Source organism: Hippoglossus hippoglossus, chromosome 8, assembly GCF_009819705.1.
Source record: "Hippoglossus hippoglossus isolate fHipHip1 chromosome 8, fHipHip1.pri, whole genome shotgun sequence".
In the NCBI taxonomy this organism is placed as follows: domain Eukaryota; kingdom Metazoa; phylum Chordata; class Actinopteri; order Pleuronectiformes; family Pleuronectidae; genus Hippoglossus; species Hippoglossus hippoglossus.
The window spans coordinates 6,387,096-6,414,365 of record NC_047158.1 but is presented as its reverse complement, the minus strand read 5'-3'; the positions used below and the strand labels follow the sequence as shown (position 1 = coordinate 6,414,365).

General features: G+C 40.4%; 1 protein-coding gene and 1 long non-coding RNA gene across 2 annotated transcripts; one reads left to right on the top strand and one right to left on the bottom strand.

Annotated features, from left to right (window-relative positions):
* Nucleotides 1-532: 532 nt before the first annotated feature.
* Nucleotides 533-23,751, bottom strand: LOC117766062 (hemicentin-1-like). The gene is made up of 21 exons (XM_034592770.1): nucleotides 23,518-23,751; nucleotides 20,962-21,234; nucleotides 20,139-20,465; nucleotides 19,653-19,874; nucleotides 19,177-19,410; nucleotides 18,822-19,085; nucleotides 15,343-15,603; nucleotides 15,081-15,242; nucleotides 13,530-13,748; nucleotides 13,064-13,306; nucleotides 11,845-12,046; nucleotides 11,145-11,179; nucleotides 8,651-8,926; nucleotides 8,231-8,557; nucleotides 7,846-8,109; nucleotides 7,424-7,569; nucleotides 3,425-3,818; nucleotides 2,099-2,392; nucleotides 1,457-1,789; nucleotides 1,109-1,363; nucleotides 533-1,022 (listed from the first exon to the last, which is right to left on the bottom strand). The coding sequence occupies exons 1-21, from the start codon at nucleotides 23,573-23,575 to the stop codon at nucleotides 1,015-1,017; spliced, it is 4,797 nt and encodes a 1,598-aa protein (XP_034448661.1). The 5' UTR covers nucleotides 23,576-23,751; the 3' UTR covers nucleotides 533-1,014.
* LOC117766145 lies at nucleotides 6,392-7,365 on the top strand. Its single transcript, XR_004614667.1, has 2 exons — nucleotides 6,392-6,501; nucleotides 6,591-7,365. It is a non-coding gene; the product is annotated as an uncharacterized LOC117766145 (long non-coding RNA).
* Nucleotides 23,752-27,270: the final 3,519 nt, after the last annotated feature.

The following is a 27,270-nucleotide window of genomic DNA, read 5'->3' as shown; positions in this document are numbered from 1 at the left end:
GGGAACAAATTGTAACCTTACTAACTGTTCACACTTTTTAAAATACAAGTGTAATATTATCATTCATAGTCATTTCTGTTGCATATCAAGTTGTGTAATATCATCTTAGGAATTTTATTATATTATCATTATTATTATTTCATTATAAAATATAATTATTATATATATTATGTTGTATACCATATATATCATGTGTACTTGGATCATTTTATATAGTTGTAATTGGGATACATGTAACGGTATTATTCGTGCAGTGTTGGTGATATTTAAAGAGTGTGACCTATAAATGGCATTAATTTAGTTGGTTGATGAACAAAATATTTATGGTTTTTGATCCAAAATCATTCATATGTTTATTTAATTCTGAGGAACAATTCTGTTTTACTATGGACACGTTTTTTCCCCCCCGCATTGCTGTGTTTGTTTATTTGTTTTATCATTTTAAGTCATACAAGTCAGTAGCAGTAAGCAGTAAAATACTACTTTTACAATGTCAACAGTGCCGCTAATAAATGAAAATAAATAATGTGATTTTTTTATTAAAATTTTATTCATAAAGATAAGCAAATTAAGAAACAGTTCATATTTACAGTACAGATCTTTAACATTGAGTATTAAAGTTGCAGTATTTCATTTACAAGCATACATTAACAATAATGTAGTCATAAGTGCTATATTATGTGTTGCTAATATTTAGTGTTACATGATAATGCTATTATTGGGCAAATAAGTGAAGCAAAAATATAAATTAGATACAGGATATCACATGGAGAGCATTAAGAGTAGACTGAAGATGAAAATAAATTCATGTTAAAATACTGAGATAGTACATGGGGAATAAAGTATATTCTGGTCTTTTTCTTTATGAGATCTGATTCTGGATGAAAGCAAGATCCTCATAAATATCTGTTGAGTTATATAAACGCATTGTCATTCCTGTCTCCAAAGCAGCAACAGTAAAATCCCCTTGTATGTCCAATGTGGTCCTGCGATCCCATCTGAAGATCACTTGTTTCAAACGCCTGAGTGAAAGGAAAAGAAAATGCAGGTTAGGACTCAGAGAGCAGAGACGACCTGCACATAAGTTCTCATCAGGGTTCCCCTCTACCTTTAGTCTTGGCCTTGACAATGAACTGCTTGCTCTTCTTGTCCAGTGCATTGGAGGCGGTGCAGATGTAGGTCCCCGGGACCAGGGAGGAAAAGGTAAGAACTGCTTCGTCCTCCATCCTCTCCTGCGTAGGATGGGACGACTGCCAGCTGTACACCGGGGTGGGATTTCCTGTGGCAGTGCAGTTTAAGGAGATTTCAACGCCCAATGTGAGCTCCAGCACTTCTGGTTCAGGACTGAGGAATGTTGGGGGAACTAGAGAGGAGATCACAGGGATTAGATGCACTGGGGCGCTTGTTAAACATATGAAAAGTATTTTTAAGATTGCGGGAAGGCTTCGTGACTCACAGTACACAGAGGCATTGAGAGGCTCGGAGGCCACAGTAGGAGGTGGTTGTGGTCCCTCTGGTCCGAGCTCCAGCTCTGCCACACACCTGTACTGCGCTCCGTTCTCGGCTCTGGTCGGCGTGACGACGAGGATGGAGGACACTTGGACAGGCGAGGAGGATGTGAGGTCAGAGTAGGTGTGGTTATAAACTTCACTCTGCCCTCTGTACCACCTCAGGGTCAGATACTGAACAGGAGCAACATTTTGAACCTCGCAGAGCAGCTGGTACTCCTTTCCCTCCACCATGGGGCCCGTATGGTTCACAGGCCGGATGGACACACGATCCGGGGTTTCTGTATGAAGGATAGCACAGGGTTCAGGGCAGTCACACAGGTTTGTATGAGTCGTCCGTCAGCTAGATGACATCACATCACTCCAATCTACTTCTCTACATTGGCTTCTTGTTTGGTTTAGAATTAATTTGCCTTGGTCTCGGCAAAAACATCATGTTCACCCCATTAGAGCCAGCTTGCAGCATTAGATTGCCCCTGAGTATCCTGTGTCTGCTTTGTCTGTTAAAGCACTTTGTAAAACCCTATTTTAAAGTTGCTGTACAAATAAAGTTATTATTTATTACACAATTAAAAGAAGAGGTGACTCACTGTAGAGGACAAGGTTGAGTTTCTCCTCACATTGTCTGGGAGCTGTGAAAAACACCCCATAGCAGATGGGCTCCTCTATCCAGTCAATGAGACTGTCTACCTTCCACTGGATGGAAAGGTCCTGCTGGGTGTGCGAGGCGCTGATGGCCGACTCCCAGCCCAGGACACGCACCGGGCGGGCGGCCTCACAGCTGACCGTCACCGGCTCCCCGAAGCCCACCACGACCCTGGAGGGCTTCAGGATGAGGGAGCAGCCTTCACCTGACACTGAGACACACATCAGCAGTGTCACCACTAGAGGGACGTAAGGCAGTACAATTGCACTTAAGTACATTAATCATGTATTTGTACTTTACTTTGTTGATATATTTACATCTACTTTTCATTTTAACTCCACTACATGTATCAGCAAACATCTGTATTTAAACTCTTACATGTTCACATTGTTTTTCATATTTTTAAAAGTAGCCTATAATCAATGAGAGGGAAATTCCACCAATCCAATCAGATCAATAATCAAAATTAATAATAGGCTCCACTTTTAAATAATTTATATGAATGCTTTTAGGTGAGTCTCATCTGTAGCATTATTTACTAATATGACAGAGTCTGTATTATTCTTGTATTAAACAAAAAGGGAAGAGTACACTGCAATATGGAATAGGCTAAACTCTACAACTTTAAATACTTCTATACCAAAGTACATTTAAAAGCAAGTATTTACCTTTACTAGAAAAGTCAGTTTTTGCCTATTTAATAGTATTTTTACTGAAGTAAAAGGTCTGAGAACCTTCTCCACCACCAACCGAATACTTTCAATTCATCGTGACAAATAGGCTGCCTATATGCACCTATTATGTAACTCTTTACAACACAAAAGAGATCATGAAATATGTCAGAAATACACGCGTGTGCGACAGTGAGTGAATTTAATTCTATGTCAAGAAAACAAAATGTAACCTACACTTTGTAAACCTACTTAAGGTTCAACAACAGGAGGCTGTAAACGGCAACATGCACATGCGTATTTACATTATAGTTTTGTTTGACTGTTAACTGTTAGCCTTATACTACCAAAACACTAATAATCATATTATTAGGATATGAAGATCTTTTTCAACATATAGCTAATTACTGAGGCCTAATTAGGAGATTCGTGTTTTTACATTTAAAATAAAGCAGTGCTTTAACTTTCTGTAGCACTGATGATTGTTACCATCACCAACTAGAGGTCCTTGTTTTCCTATTTTCAATACAACTACTGCACCAAACATCATCTTCAATTCAAACGAGTGAAGAAAAAACACATTGGCTTCGACATCTTACCTGAGCAAAACATGCAAAGCGTCAGAATCCATCTCACAAAGTAGCTTCCCATGATATTCTCTGCACTGAGCCGTCGATTAAAAAAGGGGTGAGCGGAAAAAGAAAACTTGAACTGAGCTTGGCAACTCTGCAGGGAGCTGTGCTCGAAACAAAAGGGCCCCGGTCGTCCCAGCTGACTTTGTGGGTGGGGGGCAAAAGGGAAAAGAGGGAAATTTAACAGGTGGCAGCGGCCTCTAGAAAAACACACAGCCCGATCATGTGTACGTAGTGATCTCATAAACATTATAGCAGCAAAAGTGTAGATCCACAAACACCACAGCATCTGTGTCAACAGGAGGGGTTTGAACATATAGTACAATAACACCAAAGTAAGATTAATAAGTATATACATTCTCTATTTTCAGTGTCTGGTACATTACAGAGCAAAATATGTTGCATTTAATGGATAGTTTTAAGTCATCTCTTAATACATGATCATTGTATATAACTGCAATATTCACTTCCCTCTGTGCAATTCTGTGGCTTATGTATAAACCGTTTCACTGTATACATTCCCATACTGCATATATGTTTTTTTATTTATATTTTTTATATTTGCTTACATTTATAAGTATTGCATGTTTACTTATTATTACTTGACTTTACTGATGTCTATTTTTGACTCTCCCCTTTGCTGCAGTAACACGTCAAATTTCCCTGCATGGGGAACTAATGAAGAAACATCTCATCCCTTCATAGTTATATTAAATTACAATTATAGATTATAACTTAGATGTCTTATGTTATGCTATGATCAAGTTAAAGTCACAAAACTATCCATTACTCTATAATCTCTAATGTGATTGTTTGTGTCAACAAAGCCACGTTAATCTGATCTAAACTTTTTTTATTGATTATATTGATTCAAAGCTTTGATATTTCTTGTGTTTCTCTCTACATGCCAGTCTCAGGTGTGGCTATCGTCCGCTTTCTGACCAATTATTTCTTATCCCCTTGTTTTCAAACCGTGTCTGGCTGTGTGGACAAAAGTCTGTTTTCAGTTTTGTACGCATGCTTGTCTCCTGTTGCTCCTGAGCCTTGTGAGATCCCAGCAGGCAGGAGGCACTGGTGTTGTGCAGCATGAAGCTCTGCAAGACTCACACTGTGACCAGAATGCTGTGCTGAATATCAGCTGCAAGTGCAAGTGAGCAAGTAACCGGACGCCTTTCGGTATATTTCTGGAGAGCACAGCTGGGAATCTTGATTTACAGATTACAGTACATGCTTGTTCCCTCTTCTCAGGCTCACTTTTTTTCCCCATGACAGATTGAGCTGATATCCCCTGCCAGGTTGTTATAGCAACACAGTGCATACACAAACAGTGCTTTCTGGCAAAAGCTTCAGTGGGAATGACAGCAGCGGAACATAAAGAACATGGTTTCAGAAAAAAAAAAGAGGTTTATATTGGCAACCGAGTGCAGGATAACAAACACTCTCCTTTACATTCACTTTGTTCAGTGCTAATTAGTATGGCAGCCTCAGCACTGTATAATGTAAGCCAGATTGAATGAGAGAGAGAGAGAGAGGAGAGAGGGGGGGGGGGGGGGGGGGGCTCAGGGGTTGACAAAAGGTGGCAGGGAAACCAAATAGTCAAGATGGACACTGGTTTGACTTCGCCTCAATCAGAATGCTCCCAAAGTATGTCACTGACGGAGCAGTTTGTTTTATCTAACGCCTGACGTACGTGCACACCTCATGTTCACGACCTCAAAAATAATAATAACAATGACCAGCCTTTTGCATTTTGTTCAAGTATTTTACTTGTACATCAGACAAACTGCAGGATCTAGTGGCTCATAAGTTCAATTTCAATAAAGCATCACGTATGATATTGTAAAAACAAAAATGGCACAGACAATCTCAGTGCAAAAATAATTCAACATTCTAGAGCTGTACCATTGTGTATATATATAAAAAAAAGGAAATCACATGGTAATACAATTTTACAGAGAACAAAATGAGCAAACCGATACCGAATACAATAATTACAAAAATAGAAATATGTTATTTAAAGCACCATTGAGCAAGTACTGTAGTGTAGTGTTATTGTCGTAAGTATTCAGTTTTCCCACTTTCCTGAACATACATATATATGTAGATACACATATATATATATATATATACACATACATATATATATATATATATATACACATATATATATATATAGTAATATTGCAATATATATTCATCTTTCAGCTTTGTTTTAGTACCAAAGTGCAGTCCATAATTTATATCAAAATAAAGTGTATGTTTTCAAGTTCATATGAATCATAATAGTTGCCATCTTTGTCATTTGGTGCTCGAGTGGTAACAGAAGTGGGTTTATCAGAGCTTTCTGTGCTGCAAACTGTTGGTTAGTGCAGCTAAGAACGAGGCTCTGTCCACACTTATGCAGATATTTTGCAAAGTGAATGTATTCCTCTGTGTTTGGGCCTCTCGTCCACAATCAAATAGCGTTTATTGTCACAGTCTAAAACAGATTTTTCCACACACCTTCAAAGGGCAGATTTTCAAAAAGTCTGTTTATTGTGTGTACGTGAAAAACTGTGCGTTTCGGGAACAATGATGTCAGAGCTCATTTTGTGCATGTCTACTGTTGGTTTATGTAATGAGTGTATGCCAGAATCAACAACAACCATGGCGGCTACATACCAGTTTCTCTAAAGCTGCTCTCAGACATGCACAGAACTCCAGAGATCCTCCGCAGTTTCTCTGGAGGCCGTGTATGTGTAAAGCAAATGTCCGGGTGAGAGCCTCTGGAGTTCCTCCGGACTTTCTCTGCCTAGCCCCCTGGTATAAAGTCTCCCGCTGTGTTGTGTGACTGGAAAACAGCTGAGAAAGTCTGGACCCAATTCTCTGGAGATCCTCCTCAGGACATGTCTGAAAATGTCTTACGTTTTGTTAGCACTGCTACGTCTAATTACAAATTAGTAGCTACATTTAGCATTACTGGCATTCAAAGGTGTCTGCCTTACTCACTATTAATTGGAGCATAGCTCACTGTAAAAGCTCACAATGTTGAAAGGATCGTTGATGTCGAACACCCACTGGCCCAGCATGGTTGTTTGAGTGTTTAAAGTCATTTTTGTGTTCTCATCTGGTTGGATTTTTTTTTAAACAAAAGGTTGTGTGAATGGAGATTCTTTAAAGAACAAAGAAATTATGAATTCAAAATTATACGTGCAATAGTACAGACAAGGCCCAAATAATTCAGTTAATCCGCCATAAAACCCCCAAAAAATTTGCTAAAACAAGCACAAAAATAAAATAGCTCAGCATAACTGCAGAGTTGCAGGTTCATGCTCCTGAGTGCAGCAATGATTTGATTCAGTCAATTTTTACATGTGCAGGACAAGGATTTCAGGCCCGGCGGTGGAGAAAATGGGGAGACAATTACAGACTGAAATGTAGCTACAACAAAGTAGTGTGAGAAGTTTACATTGATGAAAGTTTGGATTCTATAAACTTCAGAAATAATTACAATGTGGGGGAAAACTGTGCTCCGACACAGGCACACAAACACATTCACAAAAAAACGATATTAGATAGATTACAAAAATGTAACAACACACTCACAAAGCAACATTTCGAAGAAGTTAGTCATGCTTCCAAAATAAGCATCAGGTACAGATCTTGATTACTGACCTGCTGCATGTACACCAGGTTATTACAAGGCATTCAAACTCACACATCAATGACCTGCGTACCCTGCTTCCTTGAGTGCATGTGACATACTCTTTTGTTAATGCAACAATAGTGATTAGTGGAGCTTTGAAGACAGCCGATGGGATTATGTAATCTTAAAGCCACCGCGATAATGCAAAAGCAGCTGTCCACCGACTGAGCATGCAGAGGACACCAAACCCATAGATCTTTAAGAAGCATGTTCACAAAAACAATAAAAAGTACAAAATTGATTGCAAAGCCATGCAAAATTTTCAAAACAAGTGAGCCTCACACTATTCCTGATGAGGTAGGTTGATAGCTGCCTTTGTTGAGTGAAAATGTGCCATCAGGTTTGACAACATACACACCAGCAACGATAAGGACGAGTCCCAGGAACACCAACCCTCCAACTATGGCTGCAAAGGTTGATCGATTCCCTGTGGGATATGGGAGGGTTTCTTTTTTATTACATTCTCTCTCTCTCGGCTCATCTGATCAGACTTGTTGGTCTTTAAACAGCAGATTTTCTCTGTTTCTGATAAACCACACAGCCCAAAATGAAAATTAAAACAAAGAAAACAGCTAGTAAAATCCCAGCCGTGGTTCCAGCGCGACTACCTGATGGAGAACAACAGCATGAGGGATTTATAGAAAGATTTCTTTACTGCAAGACAATAACTGAGTAAAACAAAGTGAGAAATGGCATGACTTACTTGGAGCTTCGACTAAGGTGAAGTATTTGGTCGTGGTGCCCTGGAGGTTAGATGCTGTGCAGTTGTAGGTCCCTGGAAACTGAAGGGGCCGGGTTAAGATGAGTTGATTCTTATTTGGATTCATGTCAGTCTGTGGTATGGGTGGTGGGGAATGCCAACTGTACACCAGCGCTGGGTTTCCTATCGCGTTGCAATTTAAAATTATTTTATCAGCAGCTGGAACTTCCAGCGTCTCATTTTCTGGCTCGTCGAAGGTTGGTGGGTCTGAGGAGGTACATGAAATTAAGATTCAGACATGAAGAGAAAAAATAACGATAAAATTAAAAAATAAATTCTGAGAGAGGCAAAACACGCCAAATATTCTGTGAGGGTGCAAAGAACTCACACAGTACGATCACTTTTTGTGACTCTGAAAGCATTGAGGTATCTTGTAGTCCTGTTGTCAAGAAGTTAAGTTTGGCTTCACACCAGATCCGAGACCCATTATCATCTCTATGGGCGATCAGATCATAAACTGATGATACATTGACGGGCTCCGGGCTGGAATCATCAAATGTATAAGTGGAGACTATCTTATTTCCTTTGTGAAAAAGTACAGAGAGGTTTCTGGCTGGTGCAACATTGGTAACATCACACTTCACGACACGCTTTTCGCCCTCCACCGTACTAGCCGGTTGACTTGGCTGTGGCATGGACACACTGTCTGGCATTTCTGTATAAAAAAAAAGTGACAAAATGTTTAACAAAAACTTAGTACAATCCAAAAAACATCAGTCGAGTTAAACGACAATGAAGTAATACTTACTGTAAACGGTGACCGGCAGGCGTTCTGCGCACTGAGTCTTATCATTGAGATTGACGTAGCACTGCGGAGACAGTTTCCATAGTTTAACAGACGAGACCTCTAAGGTAAGAAAGGTGACCCCTGGTGTTAATTCTCTGGGATCTTGTCGAGACTCCCAGCCCATCTCAGCTGTCTGGTTGGATAGTGAGCTGCAGTTGACAGAGAACGAGTGTCCAAATCCCACCACAACGCTTTTGGAGCTGAGCACAACTTGACAGTGGGCACTCACAAGCGTTCCTAGAAGCACACAGGATGGATCATGTCGTAAACTGCAAGCAGCCATGTACAAATCAGTATTTTGTATAGTATCGAACTTCAGGGACAGGATGATTAAACAGACATTGGGAACACTGCACACTTTCTTAGCTTTTTCCTCAATTTCCTTCAGGATCAATGCATTTTCTATCCATCTATCTATCTATCTATCTATCTATCTATCTATCTATCTATCTAGTTACCATTATATGGAGAAAAACAAGAACCTCCTCCCCCCTCCCCCCTGTTGATGACTACCACTCCATGTGCCCCACGCTGCTGCCCTGTTCACCAGACATTGGGAGTCAGGGATGAGATACCGCACTAAAGTTGGGTAAAATAAAGTAAGGTATAAAATCTACGAGGTGAGCCGACAACAACAGCTGTTCTACGGACACTCCCAGTGGATCCGATTCGTGTCCCCGGAGACGAGCGAGCAAAATGCGATCGCCAGAAATCAGCGACATTAAACACACGCACAATGGGCGTAGGCCGGCCTGGAGAGTTGACGCTGTTACAGTCCCGATCTGAAAGTAAACAAGACAAAACATTTACCTGCACTCGCCATAGAACCGACGAACACGAGTAGCCACATCATTGTTTAGTCCTCGACACTCTCACGACTGAATTCAGTAAAGAAACCCTCGGGTGTTTCCTAAATCCTTCGTACAGAGTCTACATATGTTCCCTCTCACCTGAGGGGATTAGAAAGTCCCGAAAGTAAAAGCATCACGGTGCGTTTACAGGTTCCTCGTACATTTCTGATGCACTCGGGTTTATTCTGGTCAGAAGGCAGTGGCAGCCTAGTTCATTTTTTTCCCCGGGTGGACTCAAAACTAGTGGTTTGAAGAAATAATGTCCGCTATCGAGAGTTATGTGAGAAAATCAATACGACCTTGCCTGTCATCTTGCCATGTTGTCAAATAAATTACTGCCAGACGATTGTGTAAATTGCCCAAAAAACAACCACCCAGTTCTCTTAAATACTTTGTTGAGAAATGTCTGTAGTTGGCATATTTCCTAGGGGCCCGGAAGGCAGCATCAAATACACGTATCTATGAAAGGGGAGGAAACGGTCAAAGGTAAGCAGCTCGTGAGGAGGATGTGTGTTTCCTGTAAAACGGTCACGGACGGTCGCATAAGGAATGTCCTGATAAATGTTTCCTTGTATTTAGTCACATATCTGTGCTCATGGGGATTCACTGGTGACAGAACTCTGTGCAGCCACTGATATCAACTTTTTATTCAGTCAGTGCCTCAGCTGCATCCAATGGGAAGTCGTTTTTATGTTTTAATTCTATTGTTTCAATGCTCCTTTATCTATTTAGTTTTATTGCATTGCTGAGAATGATCTGGCTTTTCCATGATTTGCTGTCATTGTACTTATATTTTATTTAAATTTTGAGGCACCTTGTAACTCTGGTTTTGAAAGGTGCTATTATTATGATTTTATATTATTGATCCAAAACAAGTCCTGCTGGTTATAGTTGATAAATATGAAACATAATCCGTAAAGTTTCCTAATTTCAATTCTCCTCCTGATTGCGTCTTTGCTCATGACAGCAAGCATTACAGTGTTTTTTTCATTCATGCATTATTCCCTGGGAAAACGGTGAAGATGTTGAAAAATGCCCGATCTCGCAGTGTTCAGGAAAGGGCAAAACATTTTGTATGGGTTCTTCTCTGACCTGTACCGCATCCTTCCCCTGAGTTTTCTGGAAATCTGTTCTCTTGTTTTTGTGTAACTTTCACAAATAAACCAACAAACAGACAGAGGTGAAAAGATGACCTCCTTAGCAGAGGTAATAAACACATTTGTGTGCACATTCAATTTCAAGGCAATTCGGTTGAAAAGGCACATTTTAATAATAAAATACAGTTTTATGCCAGTCACAAATATTTACAGAAGTATTCACAAATACATTACATAGTTTTCATGTCCATATCGTCACAGGCAGGACTTCATCTACTCCATCTTGCAACATACCTATCTGCAGTCCGTCAATAGCAATGTCTTCCATCTTTACTGATTCTCATTAATAAATATAAGGTTTTTTCCATTTACATAAAAATATCCTAAATGTACAGTTCTGATAGGCATTAGGCAAAAGAAAAAAAAATAAATGCCCACAGTCATTCATACAAAAGCATACAAGTGAGGAACAAGCCAATTTGTCCCCCTGCGGCCGGAGCCTGACACGTTGTGGCACAGCAAAGGGCCAGGCACAGATGAGGCTACAAACAGAGAGAAGTGCAGAGTCGCTTACGAAAAGAATAGCGAAGGGACAATGGGCTCAGTGAATGGTGTCGGAACGCAGTGTCCACATACAGAGCAAAGCTGGTCTGTTATTCACACCTTCAGTATCACACTTTCAGTGCACTTCCTGTTAATGTGATCACATCAGTCTCAGGGCCAGCACTTCTTCAAACACATTCCAAACAACAACTTTGAAATAAAGACATACACGCTGAGATTTGCGTTTTAAGTGAATATTAGGGGGCAGAAAAGAAAAAAGAAGAAGCAAGCATTAGCGAAACCAAAGTCAACAAAAACATTCTTCGTCATGTTAGTTTGTGCACATGAAAGGGAAATATTCCGGCGGAAAATGTTTTAGTTCTTGCTCCTCCTGTTCTTTCTTTCCAGTGAAAACAGGTAGAATCCAGTAGTAAAATTACAAATGTACATCTCAAGCCAAGGTTGCTGGTTTTTGTGATTAGATTATTCTATGAATGGCAAAATATGAAATGTGGGACAATAAATGTGAACTTGAGGGGAATTCAAATGATTTCCAAACAGTGCGGTGGGAGTCGCTGTTATCAGGCTTTCAATGACGGTGGTGGCGGAGAGATGCAGCTCATTCAGAGTGGTCAGTTGTCCAGTCAATCAACAGGCGTCCCGCTAAGACAGTTTAGTCATAGGAAACTGCATGTCCCAGCCGTTGTGAGCGACGTTACCGTTGTGGGTGCTGAGTCTGGGGTTTTTAAGGCTGTAGCGACGCATCCTGGTGTTCTTGTAGTAGATCGAGTAGATGAAGACGAAGACAATGGAGATTGCAACGACGGTGACCGCCACAAATCCAGCTATGAGGGGCAGGTAGTCCTCTGCAACGAAAGCAATCACATGCGCAACATATTAATGTTTTTCAAGTCAAAATAATCTGCTCTCTCTGTCTGACATGCAACAATTAATGTGAGATTGTTTTATTCCCTGGTTTGCAGCTGTTTCTCATTGTCTATTAAACAAATATGTATATGCCCTTTAGCATGTACTTTCAACCATGGTCAGACAGTAATACGGCCTAGTATCTACTATTTTTATCATTACTGAAAAAAATGGGAGTGATTCTTTATTTACCACTTGATAATAGAACACAAGACACACAATATTTTCAACAAAACAAACCCAAGCCTACAAACTTCTGCCACTTCTGCCTTTTCTTTCTGTCTTTGTACACAACCACCACTGACAAATCAAATGCTACAATTTTGAAATAAATCCTCTTTGAATGGGTTTTTCCATGTGCTAGGCAAACTTAATTTGTATAAATGAATGCTGTCAAGAGCACGATTATATCTACTGGTTATAGCTCAGCTCACATTTTTCTGTTGACTAACTTTTCACTAGTGCATCTATCATCTATGTTTTTAATGTAATTTTAATGTAATTTGGTCACACAGGAAAATTGAAAGTGAAGTTACTCATTTGTATTTGTTTGTAACTCATAATTTCTGAAGGAGGTATAACACAGAATTGATCTAAACGTATTGGCTTCCAACCCTATACCACGAATCTGAGATATTTGTATTGTTTTTGTTTGGTTCTAATTTGTGTTTTATGCACGTTAGAAACGTCATCCACACGCTCACTCGCTCACGGTGAATCCTCCGGACAATCTCCTGCTGTATTCTCACATGGGCTCACTCGGACATTATCTAGAGTTTTTACAAGTAGGCTGGCTGGAGAAACTCTGGAGAATGTCTGCAGCAACTGACAGAACCTCTGGATAATTTCAGGAGACGATCCGGGATTCAGTGCATGTCTGAGAGCTGCACTAGATTGGAGTGGGAAGAGGTGCATATTTTCTACAAAAAAGTATAGAATGGAGTTTTAATTGTTACCCTTTAAAATCACTTCGACCACATAGAAGGTGGAATCAATTTCATTGGTGGCGGTACAGTTGTAGAGGCCTGCTTCAGACACAGTGAGCGTGTCTTTGGACAAATGGGGCACTTTGTATGGGCTGTAGATCCACTGGATGTTTGGACGTGGGTGACCATCAGCTTCACAGACCAGATCCTCAGGGTAACCTCTGAACACTGGGATCTTCTTTGGAAGCTTTGTGGTATTGATGGCAGGCTTATCTGTCGAGACATAGAGGCAAATAGAGCGGTATGAGGTCAAGCGATGACCAAAAATGATTTTAGAATATAGGACAAGATGGTGAACATCCCTTGTACATAGCATGTTTTACAGACGTGCAACTACACACTGTCATTTTTCAATGATGATGTGGACTGAGGGGATAAAACATCTGTCATCACTTCCATCTTAACCGCGACATCTGAGCAGCAAATGTAAACTCACAGTCGACGGTGATGTTGAGAGGCTCGGACGTCATGTTTGGAGGAGGCTGTGGTCCCTCGGGTCCCAGGTCCATCTGAGCCTCACATCTGAACTCGGCTCCGTTGTGCTTTCTGTTCACAGTGATGCTGATGGTGGACGACAGATTTACCAGAGATCTGACCACACTGATGTCACACTTTGTTCCGTCCTCAGGCCGACAGCCAGCCACCCGCATTGGGCCTGATGGACAAATGAACGTTAAAGTTAAGAAAACAAAAGTAGCAGGTGTTTTCCTCCCTACTTCCTAAATCGCACTGCACTAAATCACAATTTCCTTCCATTTTTACAGTCTGTGTTAGAGATGTTGACAGTGAAGCATGACTCTTTTGGGACTTCACTGTCTGCCCTGTCGACATAAACCAATGTGTCTCGATTTGTCAATTACATACAGTGCACACTGTCAGACTCTCATATACATGCAGAGTCCTTTCTGGAACGCACTACTTTAAAAACAACGCCCTGTTCAAACCTGGTGTTAACATTCGTCCTGAGAGATTCGATCACAAGTGGACAGTGTTAAATTGATCTGTTCACACTTGGGATTAAAATGCATCCTGAATGTTTCTCCCGTGACCACTTGTGAAATGCCAATAATCACATACGTGTTGGCAAAGACCAAATGATGTTTTAAAAACCCAGTATGAGTTTACAGATATGTCCGCTGAAAATGGTAATGAGTATGTCGATGTGTGTGTGTGTGTGTGTGTGTGTGTGTGTGTGTGTGTGTGTGTGTGTGTGTGTGTGTGTGTGTGTGTGTGTGTGTGTGTGTGTGTGTGTGTGTGTGTGTGTGTGTGTGTGTATGTGTCTGTGCGAGGGCAAGAGAGAGGGAGAAAGAGAGCGAACAGAGTCAGGTGTGACTGAATTAATGTCTTAATGTATGTGTTAATGTACTATATTTTACAAATAAATTAAAAAAAGAAATCATTTTGCGATGGTCAGTGTTGATATTAGGACGTTGGCCGCAAGCAAATCAGTGAGACACTGAGAAGAGTGTCAGCTGAGGAGGCCGTCCAGAACTCAATCACACAGCGATTAGGAAAGTGGGCACGTGATTGCATTTCTTATCCTTGTTATATGCTGTTGGGCACAGACGTTGGCCAGAAATACAGCCAGAAAACTGTCAAACACTGAAGCAAATCGGAGAAACCTTGGTTAGAAAAAAACCCTGAAGCCACATCAGACTCCTGACAAGCACATTATCACTTCAATTAACTTCTCTCACAATCTATGACAATACAAATTTTCCTAATTATGTTGGTTGTTTACAGAGCAATACCTGCATAATAAGGGGATAATGCATTACGTTGTTACAATAACTGATCTGCAGTCATTGTATTTGTGAATATAAGCTTCAATTTGTCTTTTAAAACAGTCCCTTTTAATCAAGGTTGGGTTGATTATTATTTAATGTCATCAGCGTCATCTGCTTTCAAATACATGTCAGACTAACCCTGGTTAAATTTCCTTGACCTCGCAGATAAGGCAGAGCATGTGTAAACAAAGATAACCCACCTCTGATAAGTGGTTGGAGGGTGTCATTTCCTTGATACCACCGCACAGTAAGGTTCTGTGCAGGAGCCACACTGATAACGTCACACTGCAGCTGGAGCTCACTGCCCTCCACCACTGAGGTCCTGTTACGGACAAGGCGGATGGAGACGCTGTCTGGGGTTTCTACCAACGCAAAAATACAGTGGAGTGAAACAAAAATCTGGATTAAATGAGGATTTAAAGGTGATGACAGTGAAAGGACAAAAAAGTTATTCAAACATACTGTAGAGAGTGAAGTGTACAGCTTTGCGGCATGTTCCTAGTCCTTTAAAGGTAGCGTTACAAACAGGCCTCGGGTCCCAGTCTTTATGGGTGTCAGGGCTCCAGTTTTCATTGTGAATCTTAATCCCGTGCACTTCCCAGTATATCCCTTTGACATTTCCGTCGTCGGATGTCGGTTTGCACGCTGCGGTCTGGGTTGGTCCCTGGTATGGTATCACCATCCTGTGCGGAGTAATTTCGATAGGGCATTCTGGTGTGGCATCTGAGGAGCATAGAGCGAGGAGGAAGAGGTGATAAAAAAAAAGTTATTCCAGTCCAAGTCAATACACATCCATTATCGTGACACAACATTTCCACGTCCGGGGCTGAGGTTGAATGGGGTTGAAAAGCCACATATTTGTAAAAACAATGAAGGCAAATGTGTGTGTGTGTGTGTGTGGGGGGGCAATCTAAGGAAGGAAGTGTCCCTCCCTCAGGAAACTGCACTTGCTGCCTAGCATTCTTTGTCCTGGAGCTTGTTGTAGAATTCATATCTAGTTATCACATTACTAATTCCCATGAATTACACATACATCTAGGGCTGTGTTAATATCAATATAAGCTTCCAATATATATATCAATATATTGCCTCTGCATTGTGTGAGCACAGTGAGGAGGTAGAACACATAATTGATCAACCTCAGATTGGCTGTTTATCAAGGGTTTTGTCATTCTCTGCTAATAACGAAGAATTTCAACCACAAACTTCACTCAGGAGCAAAAATTTAATTTAGACAGAATTATGATTTGACATTTATTGTGATACTTATCAATTCAACTGATGTAAAAATGGATAAATCATTAGGGTGTGGGAGGAGACTTGAGACTTCCCTAGAGAAGACTACATTCTTATTAACCATTCATTCAATATTTGTTTTAACTGGGAAATACATTGAGGTATGGACAGAAAATAACAAAAACTTTCTGTGACACCAACAAAACACAAATAAACAGTCAAACTTGCCAAATAGCAAAACCAAGAGCCAAAATAAGAGCTGTAGGAGTAAGTACAGTACATTAAACTAAAACAAGAACAGCTGGAGGTAAAACAAGCCTAACATTTTTTAATTGCTTTTGATCAGATACAAAGATTCTATAAATGTAGTAATGTTATTGCTTTTCCACTAGTGCTGACACACTCAGTATTATTGTCTTTTGTTCCCATTTAAAGCACAGGCAACATATACCATGGAGATGACTCATTAAATCCAGACTTTCCAGTCTCCTCTTTATTTTTAAACAGCACTGTGAAGCTTGGAGTTAGCTCGGGCTGCACAATCCCGGCTTCTTCTTTTTTAAACTAATCGGGCCATTTCAGAGAAGAACACACAAAGATCTGCTCAACTTACTCGAGTCTGTCCCGTTAGAAAGCGACAGCAGCAGCTCTACTGTCAAAACCACTGGAAGCAGACGAAGGGAGTTTAGATCCGGCATTGGAAGAAATAAGAGAAGCTTTGTTTTCGGCTTCTGTTTCACTGACTCCTGCACCAGGACAGCCAGCGGAGACTTGTGGAGCTTTTCTCTTCTTTTTTTTTGAGGGGAAAGCTACGAAGCTAAGAAGTTATTATGGCTGCATGCTCTCACTGCTCGGTCTGAGCCTGCCCCCGGTCCTGCATCACCACCGGGGAGGAAACCCCTCCCCCCTCCAGCAACACACGCACACACACGCACAAACACACACACACACACACATCAAAATGCCTAACCCTTACCCAAACCCTAACCACAATATAGCTATATTATAGTTGAAAGTTGTGTTTTAACTGACTTGATTAATTCCTCTTACTAAACCTTTGTCCCCCCCCCCCACACACACACACACTTTTTTTCTTTCTTTAAATAAGTTTTATGTCGGTCCATTTATTAATGTTGATTAAATGTATTAATTACGGTAATCTGTCACAGCATACCACCCTTTTTAATTAAACAACCGGGGGGAGGCCGTGGAGACTGAAGGAATTTTTATTAGAAAGTTAACTCCCTCCGCCTCGCTGACCTGGTGTCTTTTTAATTTTAGATTTTTATTTAAAGGGATAGTTCACCCAGAAATGAAAATTCACTCACCCCTCCATCGGAGAGGGGTGGTTGAAGTATTTGAGTCCACAAAACACTTTTAGTGTTTCAGGGGTAAACAGTGTTGCAGCCAAATCTAATACAATGGAAGTAACTGGTAACCACTTCTTCAAACGTACAAAAAAAGCCCGGAAACGTCGTCATTTACATCGTGTTTTAAGCCTAAATGTTCGACACTTGACACTTGGATGACACCAAAGGAGCAGTATGGAGGCATTTAATGTTTTTTTTTTTGTACGTTTGAAGAAGTGGTCCCCAGTTACTTCAATTGTATTGGATTTGGTTGCAACACCAAACAACCAAACACTTCACCCACCCCTACATTGGCATAGTGGTGAGTAGATAATGAGTGAATTTTCATTTTTAGGTGAACCACCCCTTTAAATAATTTTATGTTGGCCCGTTTATTAATGTTAATTAATCCCTTACCCTTTTTAATTAAACAACCGGGGGAAGACCGTGGAGACCGAAGGAATTTTTATTAAAAAGGCAAACTCCCTCAGCCTCGTTGACCTGGTGTCTTTTTAATTTAGAATTTATATTTAAGTGTTTTTCCTAAAATAAAAAGTTTTTTTTTTAACCTTATGAACATCAATTTAATAAGGGACCATGGCATTTTTTTTTAACACCCACAATCCCTGCGTGCCTGTGCCCCTCGGAGTGATCGTTCTGAGCACTGCGTTTCTATCGCAACCTAAACCCAGTGCTGTGTTCACACATATGGGTTAAAAGCAGAGGGTCAATTTCCCCATTGCATGTAGTCCTTGTGTGTGCATGACTGTGGGACAATAAAGGAATCTTAATCTTAATCTTAATCTTAATCTTAACCCTGAAACGGCCTATTAAAATGGGTCAGAAAGTGAGGACTGGCCAAAATGTCCTCACTCTGTAGGTTGTCGGCTCTTTTGGATTAGTTGTAGTCTTCATCTCCGATTTTCTCCATTCAAACGGAAAGACTACTTTTTTCTTTGCACTTCATACATAAAAGTTAGCCAATACAATAGCCAGGACATACATCCACTGTATACATTGTAACAAAGATATGAACCTTGTTTTGGACCCTGGTCCAGACTTACTGATGAGAAAACACCCTCGCAAATGAACAAAAATGATCCCTCGGTATGAATCACACAAGAATTCCCATCAAGTTTGATGTTAATGCAGCATTAACTGATTGGTCAAGAGTGGGACCTCAATACTGTTGCTCCACTCCACTAGCACTACTGTGCAGACTCTGACTCCAAATCACATCAAAAACCCAAGATGGTCTGGAATGTCTGTAAAATGACTTCTAATGGTTGTTGAGATATTTCAGTGAGTGCATCAGGCCTTTTCGTTTATATGGTCGCTATATTATATTGACCTTACCTTTCACAGTGAGTCTGGCTGTTTTAGAGACATTTCCTCCCTTATTGGAGGCGTAACACGTGTAGGAGCCCGTGTTGTAGGCAGTGGCATTGTGGATGACCAGAAGGGACACTCCGTCTTCATTTTCCTCCATCACATTGGCGGCACGAAAATAATTCCAGATATATGTTGGCCGTGGGTTTCCCGTGGAGGAGCATTTCAGGGACACAGCAGAACCAATCTCAACTTCAGAGTCTTCGAGCTCAACTATGAGTGAGGGAGGGTCTGCGGACAATTCAATCCAGATGAATCAGAAAAAAAGCACATTCACCAGTGTAAAAGACTTTCACTCATAATGTTCATCAATTTAACTTACATATGACATTAATCTCCAATGTCACGTTGACACTTGACAGTTTGTTTGAAGCTGTGATCTCGTACAGCCCTGCGTCACGTCTTGTTAGGTTCCCTATAAGTTCCACCTCCCCACCATCTTTGTACCATGTTATCTCAGGTTTAGGATAGCCCTCAGCCGTGCAGGTCCGGTTGAGAGGAGTGTACTCCAGTGCAGTGTAAGAGCCTTGACACTGTGGGCTCAGCTGTGGTCCATCTGAAAGCAAAATAAAACATTTTGTATTTGTATGTGTAAGTACACAAGTCAACAAAATAGATAACATAGGCCTGGTTGTATTTTAGACATTTCCGTGAATAATTGTTAAATATGACATCTTTTGAAGAACAAAACCACAACTTAGTAAGTGCAAATGCTACAAAAAAAGCCAATATTATAGAACAAATTTAGAGTTGCAGTATTGTGGTAGATTTGCCATAAAAACTGAATGTGACACTCACATATCACCAGAACCTGGATTTTTTGTGTGAGGTTGGAAGCACCTTGGGCCTCAACAATGTACAGCCCTGCGTTCTGCCTGGTCAGAGGGATGCTCTGGTTTATCAGCTTGCCATCTTTCATCCATCTGACCGAGGGGGTGGGGTTTCCTTCCACAGGACACTTACTCTCCAAAGTTTCCCCTTCCAGTATGTCAATGACAGAACATTGTACGTCTGGTCCATCTGTGCAGAAGCAAAAACACTAAATCACTTTTATACTATTTTGCTTTTGTTTACTAGATGGAAAGCAGTTAGGATACAACTGTACAGTCTTATTACACAGAAGAAAAAAAATTGTATTATTGCCAAGTGCGAATTAGGGCTGCAGCTGACAAATATAATTTTCTTACTTAAAAATCTGATAGTTACTTTTTTAACGGCTGCACTGATTATACATTTGGGCTATAAAACAAAACACTGTGTAAATACCTACCCAAAAATACTTACAGTGAACTGTAATATTAATCTCTTGTGATGATACATTCAGTTGTGGCCCCTCTGGCCCGAGGTCCATAGTTGCCTCGCATCTGAATGTGACTCCATTGTCCCGTCTAGTCGGTGTAAATGTGAAGACAGATAGCTTATCAACTGGTTCCTCAGTTGAATTTTCAAAAATGAACTTGCTTCCTGGTCTATCTCCTTTGTACCATGTGACAATGAGATATTTCACAGGTGCCACCTGGTGGATGTGACATGTGAGGTTATATTGCTCGTTTTCTCTCATCACACCATCGGAGTCGCTGCTGGAGTTGATTGAGATGTTTTCTGGGAACGCTAAAGGAAAAAATAGATGTTACCCACATAGCAGAATTGTTTTGGCCCAGATGTGGCCCAGATGTGGCCCACACTGTCACACTGCCACACTGTCATCAAGCCCACACACTGCCTGGAATGATGGCACTTCTGGCCCACAAGTAAGCCATAGCAATGCCACCTGTCAACTAAAGGTGCCAAAGGTGGCCCAAATTTGTTTTGTGCTATTTGGACCATATTCACTATTTTCCACATGGAGCACTTTGGGTTCATATCCAGATTACAACTTGCCTATAGAGCCAGGTGTTTGCCAGAAAAGGTCCTCTATTGGGATATTTGGGCCACATGTGCCATTTTACAACTGGGCATCTTTAGGCTCACATCCATTTTGTCTGGGCCAGAAGAGGGACAGAAGTGTTGCATCATGACCTGAAGTGGGCCACATCCAGACGCTATCTGGGTATGAAACACAGTCATAGCGTTTGTCCACTCTGTGCTGATTAAGAACAAGACTTACTGTAAATAACAATTTCTAGCTTCCTGAAGCACTGACGAACATTCATATTTTGAAGGTTTATGAAGCAGACGGGAGAGGTGGTCCATTCCGTCAGCTTCTCCACAGTCCAGGTCAAATGGTTGACCATCTTTAGACCAGTGCCTCCTTGTTTTGCCTCCCATCCCATTCCGTCATTCTGGCTCACTGATGTGCTGCAGTTCACTGAGACCGGGTCTCCATATCTCACCACAACTCTGGGGGGGCTCAGCTCAATGGGACAAGTGGCTTGCACACCTAAGGCATGGAAGTGAAGGTATATCTGTTATGTTTGTATACGTGGAACATTTAATTGCACCTTTTCCTTCTCCTATATTGTCGATAGGTGAATAAAAAGGAGGTTTATCCAACAACTGCAGCCCACTAAGGATTTGAATGTATTTCAAGAGCTATAGTTATTTTATCAAAAGGAGAAATTCTGGCTTAGTCAGGCAATTTTAACCATTTAGATTTTCAGCATTCACTATCACTAATGGATTATAACCATTCCTCATTATAATACTTGTTTTCCTAAACAGGAAAGTCAGTGAACTGAAAACATTTAGCCTGTACACCATTGAATATTTCTACTCACAGAAACTATAGTATTAGAAAAGGAAAACAAATTGTGGCAAGGTTACGCAACACCTAAATGGTTCTCAATCTAATCCAGTCAGAAATAATCATTGTACAATAAATATATTGTGTTCCATAATCACATATTTATTATTAAACTAAAAACTTTCACTTTCACTAATGTGCACAATAATACAGAAAACATCAAATATAGTACAACCCCAACTCAGAAAAGGTTGGGACGGTATAGAAATTGCAAATAAAAAAAGACAGCAATGATTTTTTAATTTAATTTGAACATAAGATATTTTATGTTTTGTCTGGTTACTTCATTTTATTTGTAAATATACATCCATTCCTGCCATTCAGGCCTGCAACACATTCCAAAAAAAGTTGGGACGGGGGCAATTTAGGGCTAGTACTCATTACTACTCCTTACTAGTACAATGATTACTAGTACAATGATTAAAAATTAAGTGGTTTGAAATAGGTGTTGTCAACAGGTGATTGTAATCATGATTTGGTACAAAAGCAGCATCCAGGAAAGGCCTAGCTCTTTAGGAGCAAAGATGGGCCGAGGATCGCTAGTTTGCCAACAAATGTGTGAGAAAATTATTGAAATGTTTAAAAACAGTGTTCCTCAAAGAAAGATAGGAAGGGATTTGGATATTTTATCCTCTACGGTGCATAACATCATTGAAAGATTCAAGGAATCTGGAGGAATTTCAGTGCATAAAGAGCAAGGGCTCAAGCCTAAGCTCACTAACCGTGCTCTCCGATCCCTCAGACGAAATTGCATCAAGAACCGTCATTTATCTTTAAGCAATATAACCACCTGGGCTCAAGATTACTTTGGCAAACCTTTGTCAAGCACTACATCCACAAATGCCAGTTAAAACTTTACTGTGCCAAAAGGAAGCCTTATGCTAACCGTGTCCATAAGCGCCGTCGACTTCACTGGGCTCGAAGGCATCTGGGATGGACCGTAACACAGTGGAAACGTGTATTGTGGTCAGACGAGTCAGTATTTCAGGTCTTTTTTGGAAGAAAAATGGACGCTGTGTACTCCAGACCAAAGATGAAAAGGACCCTCCAGACTGTTACCAGCAACAAGTCCAAAAGCCAGGGTCTGTCATGGTATGGGGTTGTGTCAGTGCCCTTGTTAAAGGTAACTTACACTTCTGTGATGGCACCATTAATGACGAAAAGTACATTTTGGAGCAGCATCTGCTGCCTTCAAGACGACATCTTTTCCAGAAACATTCATGCATATTGCAACAAGACAATGCAAAACCACATTGTGCACACATTACAAAGGCATGGCTGCGGAAGAAGAGGGTGGGGGTGCTGAACTGGCCTGCGTGCAGTCCGGATTTGGCCACAATAGAGAATATGTGGCACATTTTAAAACACAAACTGGACAACAAAGACCCCGTACTGTTGCACACCTTAAGACTTGTTTGCAGGAAGAATGGGACAAAATGACCCCTGAAATGCTTCATTACTTGGTGTCTCGAGTCCCTGAGCGTCTTTAAAGTGTTGTGAAAAGGAATGGCAACATTACAAAGTAGTAAATGTTTTACTGTCCCAACTTTTTTTGAAATATGTTGCAAGAATCAAAATTGAAAAAGGTGTTTATTCTGAAAAAACAATACAATTCATGAGGTCAAACATCAAATAATGTGCTTTTGCATTGTTTTGATTGTAATACAGGTCAAAGATCATTTATAAATCACTGTTCTCAGTTTTAATTTTAAATGTAACATACCGTCCCAACTTTCACCCAGTGTATCAATGCAGATGGATGCACGCTGCTCTGATCGAGGACAATCAAATATAACAGAGGGGATTTTTTACAAAGAGTCCAGTTTACCACGCACGACGAGACACAATAGATTTCAGGGTCTACTTTACTACGCTCGTTGACCATCGTTTCGGTGAATAAAGTGAGCGCATGCAGCCTACCTGTCGCAGTGAGAATGAACCCCACGAAAAATGGAACAAGTGATGTTGCTTCACTCATTTGATAAGAGGGATGTTCCTCTCCTGCGGTTCAGTCCAGCTCTCTGCTCGGCGGCTCTGCTCTGATCACGCTGTCCACTAAGCCAATGAAGTGCATTTAGCGCTGAGGCACAGAGAGATATATTGTTCTGCCGGCACACTCATACCTAAGCTCTCTCTCTCTCTCTCTCTCTCTCTCTCTCTCTCTCTCTCTCCCTCCTCACTCACTCCCTCTCTCTCTCTCTCTCTCTCTCTCTCTCTCTCTCTCTCTCTCTCTCACACACACAAACACACTCCCTTGGTAGATTGTGCATTGTCTTGTGGGGGGGGGGGGGGTACATTCATGAGTCAGACAGTGTTACATAGCCTGCAGTTTTCAGCACATGTGATCACTCTAATCAAAATATATAATATATAACATAATATAATAAAATATGATGTAATATTATATTAGACTATATTAGATTGTATTAGTTGATCAATAAGTTAACATTTAGACCACTGGAAGTTATTTCATGCCCATTACATATGAAAATCTGTCAGATATATTTATATATATATATATATATATATGTCTCTTTTATGCCTGTGTGTACATGTATAACTGATGTAATGTTAGTCACTAACAAACAAGAGAAACACAGAATAATAATAATACTAATAATAATAACAAAGATATTCTAAATTATATCACAAATCAGACCCATATGTCTGAAACACAACAATATAAGGAAACTATTTCCTAACTTTTAACTACTTTTAAACTATGTTGGTTAGTTTGCTACAGTTGAAATTTACCAGCAGTAGATTATATAAGACAACTACAATATAAAATGTCCTGTTTTCTTCTCATGCTCCCAATGATGCAGTTGTTACTGTGATGTGGCTCAGCTGGTGCATAATGCGAATCTTAATTCTTACTTATATTCAACATATATACACACATTTTAGATTTAAAATGTACATATGCACATATTATTCCATCATGGGATTAAAACAGATATTTACATAAAGCACTGTTTCCTTTACTACTGTAAAAAAACGTTAAAATTAAAGGAAAAACCTGGTGACAGTGATGGTATCAAATTCCTTCTCTCAATCAGGCCAAGCTAAACTGTTCTCTATGCGTGCTGGCAGGCTTTATAACATGCCCACACTGTAAGGTCGCCAGCGCATTCGCACCCACACACCCACATCTCGAGACAGATTGTGTGTATTTAGCTCTCCCAGCTCCACGTCTGCATATTTCACACAGAATGTTCTTCTGGACCATTTTTGATGTGACAGTGATTCAGAGACACAGCTCTTGTGTTTTTCTTTAAGATACACAAGCTCATTAACTTTATATTGCATTGTTAGTGTAAGTGGGTGGGGGTGTATGTGGGTGGGTATTGTTTTTTCTTGTAAAAATAAAACTGTTGACTTCCCAAGAACATTCCTGCATCAATAACACACCTCTGACTATCAGGAATAATACAAGATTGAACACTGTAATTTCCACATACTGTCACATCCTGCTTTTAGTTTCATATTTCACAATTGCAGGAAATGCAGGATATGCATGATATGAATTCCTTGAAACAGAGATATTTCCCCCTGAAACACAGATGAGTGAATGTAGGGATTTTTATGATGATTCACTTTAGGGGGGTTGAATTTGAGAAATACATGTCAAAATAAATAAGAGATCTGGAGGCCGAGGCACTGATTATGTAGGAAGGCAAAGATAGTGTGATGACATTCTCCCTGTTCTCTTGAGGCCCAGAGAATCGATGAATAGAAACAGAACAGGGGGGGGGGGGGGGGTTCAGATGAGAGAATAAACAGCTGCACACAGCCAGTTGCCTTTAATCCAGCTGGGGTCAAAGGTTATTTGAAGAGTCCTTCAGATGGGAGCAGAAGGAGAAGATAGAAGAAGATATGGGACAGGGGAGGTGCTGAAATACAAACAGGGGGCTTTGGTTAAGAAAACAAGCATTGAGATTCCAGTCATGTTGCTGAAACACTCACTGTTCAAAAAAAATAAAAAGAGGCAGTACACGCACCACTCTCTACTCTGAAGCCAGGGGCCTTTTACACAATATCAGTGTTTTACTGCAAAGTCAGAGGAAAAGAAAATTAAACAAAGCTCCATCAAACAGAAGTGAGATATATGTACAGACACCTCGGAGAGGCATGTCAGCTGCCTCTGAGGCATTTCCTCATCATATGGATTCCGTGTGTTCAGGTGATTACACAAGTCTGTCACCAAGTGATAATAATGTTGTGATAATGTGACAGTGTTGATCCTTTTCTGGCAGTACAGACATTTTAGGTTAGACAATGGACACAACATATTTTCTCCACAGTAGATTATTACCTCCACCAAGGATCTTATGTTTTCACCCCTGTCTGTTTGTTTGTTGATTGGATTGTGAACAAGATTAAACAAAAACAGCTGAATGGATTCCATGAAACTTGATGGTAGTGTGCTCTGTGGGTCAATGGAGGATGTAATACATTTTGGTGCAGATCTGGATCAGGGGGTTAATCCAGGAATAATTTTCCTGAACATTGTAAGATGGGACGTTTTTCTATATTTTCATTGGTTTCCAAGAGAATAATTATTGGGTCTTGATGAAAGAAAATCTGACATGTTTAAGGCAATTAAAGCAATTTGGTGCAGGTCCAAATAAAAATCCAGATGGTGTGGTGTGCGCTCTACTGAGTGTCATACTAGTTGCAGGGCTTTTTTGTATATATAAAAGAGTTAACCATCTCAAAGTCACACAAATCCATTTCCCCATCCTCTAAACGAAAGACTCATTTATCTTTCCACAGTAGCTTGTTATGATTGTTTGAGTATTGTCTCAAATCTGTCCTCCGACTATAAAACCAAACGAGAAGTAGCATGAGGAAATCCCCTGCCAATTTAATGAGAGCCTTGAAAGCGATGGAGTAAAAGATAAGTAACAAAGTGGAAATAAGGCATGAGATTCTCACAAAAAACTCCCCAAATCCCACTTAACTCACTTTCGGTCATCAGCGCCGGTGATGCTGATGTGCATGTTCTTTGTAGACATGCCAGGATATGAGCACACTGTGGGAAAATGAGTGAAATCAATGAGCTGTCTGCACAAATTAACTCCAGAGATGATCTCAGGCACTCCAAATGGCGACATTAACCCTTTAAACCCTTTCCTACAACAAAGAGGTAATGGCTGTGTAAATGTAACAGTTGAAAATACAAGGGAGTAACTTTGAGACCATGTAAAGGAGTGAGGTCACAGACCATGCTGAGACTAATGACTTGTTGGAACACTGATAGCGGGACCTTGTACTTTCAGGGAAAAACCCACATCAGCCGTCGTGTCCAGATGCTATTTCTCACCCACTCTGTATATCTGCGTTCTAAAACAGAGTGGGTATTTAATGTTTAACCAGTAGAATAACAGACTCTCACTTTGAAACAATACGAGTGCTATCTGTTTAATGTAATGTGATCATGGAAAATGCATGAGTCCAACAGAGATCCCTCTGTGTCCTCAGATTCTTTCGGTCTCTGTTGACATTTGAAGCCGTTTCCTGTTTTTGGTGCAACGGAGAAGTGGCTGGACACAGTCAACTGGGTTTTCGAGGATGGAGTTTTTTGGAAAGCACATACAGTTTTGTTTTGATGTTGCGAAATTGAGTCTCGTACTCATCTGATAATTGGCAGAGGTTCATAAGGATTTCTGA